Below are 5951 nucleotides of genomic sequence, written 5' to 3' on the forward strand. Positions count from 1 at the left end.
GGTGGGAGGCGAGCCCGGAAGAAAATATTGACTTTTCACCTGACGGTGTGGGTCGGTCGCGCTTTTCCCTTGCGCCGGAGCCTCCGATCGCCCCCCAATGCGCCGGGTTCGGCCTGCAAGCGCCGGGCGAAAAAAGACAAAACCAACGCTATCCGTCATCCTAGGACGCGACTGGGGCGTTTTTTTGACGCCAACATAAAAAATATGGTCTGAGAGACCTGTTAGAGACGCGACTAAATATACTCTTATATAATACTACCACATGGGCACATCACTAGTAGATAAAACATGGGCACATCACATGGGACCAACGGTTCCCATGTCATCAAGACTCACGAGCAACCACGGATGTGGAAACTCGAATGCACACCACAGTGCTCACTGCTCAGTGGTACTCCCTCTTATTCTTTTTATCCGTGTATAAAATTTGGTTAAAGTCAAACTACGTAAAATTTAACCAAATTTATATCAAAAACTATGAACATCTACAATAATAGAACTATTAGTATGAAAATATATTTCATGGCACATCTAATAATATTGATTTCATATCGTGAATGTTGATATTTTTAATACCAAATTAGTCAAACTTTTCAAAGCTTGACTTTAATCAAACCTTATATATAAACTAAAAAAACGAAGGGAGTACTACATACTAGCTTTATAATACTAGTACTGGATAAAATCTGCCACAGAAAGATTTTAGCGGGGAGAAGGAGCATCATAGACTGACTGAATGATAGAAGTGTTTTCACCGGCGGTGCATTGCTTTCAATCAATCCATTGAAATGGAGTCCAGCTGCTTACCCTAATCTAATCACAGGATGAGCCCATGGATCTAGCTGCAGTACCTCGACTCCACCGGAAAGGAGCGGGCCCGTGTCGGTAGCGTTGCTCCGGCTGGGTCCAGCACGACCCGACCGCGGCACGCGTGGCGTTGGATTTGGAGATTCGGGCTCCTGATTGTGATGCGAGTCTGCAACATGCACAGCCATGTGACCTGCATTGATTCCTGCCAGCCACTGTGCTGTGTGTGAGACCTGACCTGCACAAGAACGGATCAAAGCTGGGGCCGGCCCTTCGCGGCATCATCAACCTCTCAAAAACTCGTGTAAAAACAGGTTCACAAAATAACTCATCTGAAACAACTCCTCAAAATCTGACGCAGAAATGAGCCTTCTATAGAGTAGAAGAAACAGCAAATGCTGCAAAAGACGAAAAGGCTGGTCCGTCGAATGAAATTCTGATATTGCCTCGATTCAACATATATATACTTATAATCAAAACAAGAAATCGTACTGTACTCCGATCCGATGGCAAATAAATCAGTGGCAATGGCAGCAAGTTGCGAGGTGTGCATGATCCGTGGATCAATCAGCAATGCTTGATTTGCTCGCACTGGGCCAACCTGACACGCACAAGACAAGCATTGCACCTCGCAAGCACCTCACTCCACAGCGTCCCCATGCACTGGATGCAGCTGGCTCACTCATCACTCGATTGCCATCGCTCGATCCATCATGTTCATTTAGTGCCACGTCAAAACAGATTATTTTTATTTCGCCAAGCAACCAATAATGTACTCCAAGAACCTACGTACAGTGAGCTCACACTAGCTATAAATACACACAGGCTTCTTCGTCTTCGCATCCACCACTCGCCCATTGTTTGTAGTACCAACCAGCCAAGCCAAGAAGTAACAGAGAAGGAGGAAGAGAGGCCGGCCGGCGAAATGAAGGCGACCGCGGGGGCCCTCCTCGCCGTGGTGGCGGCGGTGCTGCTGCGCGGCGTGGCGGCAGCGCCGCCCCGGAAGCCGGTGGACGTGCCGTTCGACAAGAACTACGTGCCGACGTGGGCGCAGGACCACATCCACTACGTGAACGGCGGGCGGGAGGTGCAGCTGTCCCTGGACAAGACCACCGGCACGGGCTTCCAGACCCGGGGCTCCTACCTCTTCGGCCACTTCAGCATGCACATCAAGCTCGTCGGCGGCGACTCCGCCGGCACCGTCACCGCCTTCTACGTACGCCTCACGTTCATCTCCATCTCGCATTCTCGCCCTTGTGCAGTGCAGGAGTATGCTTAAGATGTAATGTAAGTGATGGTTTGCTTCTGGATTGCATTTGCTATTGCAGCTGTCGTCACAGAACTCGGAGCACGACGAGATCGACTTCGAGTTCTTGGGGAACAGGACGGGGCAGCCGTACATCCTGCAGACCAACGTGTTCTCCGGCGGCAAGGGCGACCGGGAGCAGAGGATCTACCTCTGGTTCGACCCAACCAAGGACTACCACTCCTACTCCGTCCTCTGGAACCTCTACATGATCGCGTAGCTCTTCCATCCCCCTTTCGTATTCCTGCTTACTAAGTTATTTTCCCCCTTATTGGTGGCAAATGAGAAGACGATCTTTAGTTAGTTGATGATGTTTGGAACTGATTAGTTAACGAATCTACAAGATTTCGCGTGTAAGGTTAATCAATTTTTTTGTCTAACTTAAACCACATATTTAATTAACATAAAATGTACTTCCTTCGTTTCAAATTACTCGTCGCAGAAATGGATGTATCTAGAAGTAAAATACATCTAGATACATCCATACCTGCGACAAATAACTCGGAATAGAAGGAGTAACTTATGTAATGCTATTTTATTCGTATCCAAAAACATTTACGATGATACAGTTTATTTTATGAGCATATAACTTATACTCTCTTCTTGGAGGAAAATCATAGAAATAGAAAAGTCATAGTAAATGAGATGATATGCATCTCAATCCTATGAATAGGAATAGGAAAGAAGATGTCCTTTGATTCATTTCATAGAATTTTTTACATTAAGTCTAGGTTAATGTTTATTTTTCTATGAAATGTGAAGGATATGAAGAATTCCTCTATAGGAATAGGATTCCATTCTTACAAACAAAGCAAAAGGCTTTAAAAGAATTTTTCCTAAAAAACACTATCCTATAAAATTCCTATAAAAATCCTACAAACCTAGGAAAGAAGATGTCCTTTGATTTATTTCACAATTTTTTTTTCATTAAGTCTAGGCTAATGTTTATTTTTCTATAAAATATGAAGGATATGAAGAATTTCTTCATGGAAATAGGATTCCATTCCTACAAACAAACCAAAGAGCTCTAAATTTTTTTTCCTGAAAAACACTATCCTATAAAATTTTTATAAAAATCCTACAAATCAAAGGAGGCCTAGACAAGTACCCTCCGTCCCATAATACATGATATTTTAAAATCTGTAGTACTGCTCATGCAACATGCATAATATTCGTAAACAAGCAGTACGACACCTAAGACCAACTCCACCGCGCGACCCTATCCTATCCGCCCCCGTCCGTTTGGGGTAAAAAGGACAAACGAGACGGCCCAGCGCGCGGGCGCAAACAGACTTTTGTCTGCTTTGTATCTGCTTTCGACCCATCCCCAGCCCAAAGTTGCGGCGATTTTGGGGTGAAACGGACAGCGCGCGGACGGGTGGGACGCGCGCGCTTGTCCTCCCCTGGCCCGCCTGTCGGTGGGAGAAACCAACCCCCCATGCTCATTTGGCGCCATTTCCCTCAAACCCTCCCACGTCCCTCCCGCCGCCCCCTCTCTCCCCCGTCCATGGCCGACGCCCCGCCGAGTTCCGGCGGCCTGGGAACGGAGAGCGGTCGTCAAGATCAATGTCGCCGCGGCCAAGTTCGCCGCCCAGCGCGAGGAGCTGGAGGCCGCGCGGCGCAAGGCCGCTGCCGACGAGAAGAAGGACCTCGTCAACAAAGCGCACGCTATCCTCATGCTTGGCATGGGCCGTCCGGCGGGGTTTCATGCAGTGGCCGTCGGCCCGGCGAGCACAGGCTCGTCGGTCGCCCGGCCTACACACTGCCAGTCACCGACGTCGCGCGCCACGCCCATGTCACCCGGCTTTCCTCCGCCCAGGCATGACGGCCAGACCCGTTTTTTGGCGTCGCCGGACGTGGGCTTGTTCGCGCCGTCCACACCACGCACCGTGGCCGTCATCGACCTCAACATCACGCCTGGGTCCAGCAGCGGCGGGCGGCCGTCCGTCGAGATGCAAAGAAAGCAGGCGCGTGCACCGTTCACGGGCACCATGTCGGCCCCCCGCGTGTTGTTTGACGGAACGCCAACCTCAACGCCGACGGTGGACGACCCCTTCTACAACCAGTACATGGAGGACGTGATCTTCTAGGATGGGCATGGCCGTGCCTACGACCCCGAGGAGACCCAAAGTCAGGATGGCCGCGCCTAGTACGTGCCCGATGAGGAGGCCGACGATCATGCTGACTACGACAATGGTGATTCGTGGCATGAAGACCTGAACTAGGTCGTCCGATCGGCGTGGCCGTTCTTTTTGGAGGCTGGCATGGGTGCCGCCCGCCCGCTGGGCCGCTGGCAGTGTGCCGGCGAAAAAACATTCACTTTGGAGGCCGGCTGTGTTGCAGGCCGCTGGCTGTGTTGCCGGCGAGGACAACTATTCATTTTGGAGGCTGGCTGTGTTGCCGGCCGCTGGCTGTGTTGTCGGTGATGGTCGTGTAGGCCACTGGCTTTGTTGCCGGCGTGATGAACTGAAGTCGTGAACTGGGGCTTAGCATTTGAAATGTCTCTTTTTTTTAAATAGACGCAGACAGGATGGAGCAAAAAGATGCGTCCGCGCGGTGGGTGCACTGCCACCGCATTTTAGGATAGAACCGAACACGACTCTAAATCTTTACCAAAGGGACAAAAACAAAATAAAACGGACATTCGTTTGGGTCTCGCGGTGAAGTTGGCCTAAGGGCTAAGATGGCCGCGCATGTGCAATGGATGCGGGGCGCGTGCATGTCCTGAACAGCAACATGAATACTCCTACCAAAGGTAGAGGTCGGTCTGCCCCGGGCCCGCTGCTCCAGGCAAGGCAATTATGCCCCAGAGGCCAGAGTACTAGGCAGGCTCATGGGGTGGCGCGTGCAGTCCTACAGTTCACTGCACCGTCCATGCAGAATTTCTGCAAAGTTGAGCACCGGACACGATGTCTGACGCGCTGTCTCTCTCATTGCCGCGCCGCTACTAATAATAGTATTTTCCTCGCAAAAGAAGAAAAAGAAATGAATCGAAATATTAATAGGAAAATGGAGGTTGTGACGTGACATTGGGCATTGGGCATGCATGCAGGTTCTTCGTGGACGACACGCCGATCCGGGTGTTCAAGAACAGCAAGGACCTCGGGGTGCGGTACCCGTTCGACCAGCCCATGAAGCTCTACTCCAGCCTGTGGAACGCGGACGACTGGGCGACCCGGGGCGGGCGGGAGAAGACGGACTGGTCCAAGGCGCCCTTCGTCGCCTCCTACCGGGGCTTCCACGTCGACGGCTGCGAGGCGTCCGCGGAGGCCAAGTTCTGCGCCACCCAGGGCGCCCGCTGGTGGGACCAGCCCGAGTTCCAGGACCTGGACGCCGCGCAGTACCGCCGCCTCGCCTGGGTCAGGAAGGAGCACACCATCTACAACTACTGCACCGACCACGACCGCTACGCCGCCATGGCGCCAGAGTGCAAGCGCGACCGCGACGTCTGAGTCAGCCAGCCACGATGATATACTGCTTCGCTACTACTACCACTAGTTGTTGTTGTGCCGCTGGTCGCGGTGCGGTCGCTGAGACCTAGTAGTACGAGGAATTTGTATCCCTACACTACATGTGTGTGTATGCTCATGCCATGCCTACTTTATTAATATTATTCTGATTGCCCATCCAGATATCAACTAAGGCCTTTTTTGGTTTACAACAATTTCATAGGAATTCTAGATGATAGGATTCTTATAGGATTTTTTCCTTTAGAGCCCTTTGGTTCATAGGAATGGATTCCTATTCCTACATAGGATTGGCTCCTATCCTTCATATTTCATAGGAAAATAAAAAAAAGCCTAGACTCAATGGAAAAATTCCTTTGGTGTCAACCAAA

The 5951-nt window shown here is 50.6% G+C and overlaps 1 protein-coding gene across 1 annotated transcript; it reads left to right on the plus strand.

Annotated features, from left to right (window-relative positions):
* The first annotated feature begins 1641 nt into the window (after positions 1-1641).
* LOC119286051 (probable xyloglucan endotransglucosylase/hydrolase) lies at positions 1642-5751 on the plus strand. The gene is made up of 3 exons (XM_037565392.1): positions 1642-2023; positions 2136-2329; positions 5166-5751. The coding sequence occupies exons 1-3, from the start codon at positions 1733-1735 to the stop codon at positions 5563-5565; spliced, it is 885 nt and encodes a 294-aa protein (XP_037421289.1). The 5' UTR covers positions 1642-1732; the 3' UTR covers positions 5566-5751.
* The last annotated feature ends 200 nt before the right edge of the window (positions 5752-5951 follow it).

Source organism: Triticum dicoccoides, chromosome 4A (assembly GCF_002162155.2).
Source record: "Triticum dicoccoides isolate Atlit2015 ecotype Zavitan chromosome 4A, WEW_v2.0, whole genome shotgun sequence".
NCBI lineage: Eukaryota > Viridiplantae > Streptophyta > Magnoliopsida > Poales > Poaceae > Triticum > Triticum dicoccoides.

Bases quoted from the DNA above. Each gene is read 5' to 3' on its own strand.
- LOC119286051 (XM_037565392.1), top strand. From the start codon at position 1,733: ATGAAGGCGACCGCGGGGGCCCTCCTCGCCGTGGTGGCGGCGGTGCTG. The intron at 2,024-2,135 runs GTACGCCTCACG...TTGCTATTGCAG, and splicing joins GCACCGTCACCGCCTTCTAC to CTGTCGTCACAGAACTCGGA. The intron at 2,330-5,165 runs GTAGCTCTTCCA...GCATGCATGCAG, and splicing joins TGGAACCTCTACATGATCGC to GTTCTTCGTGGACGACACGC.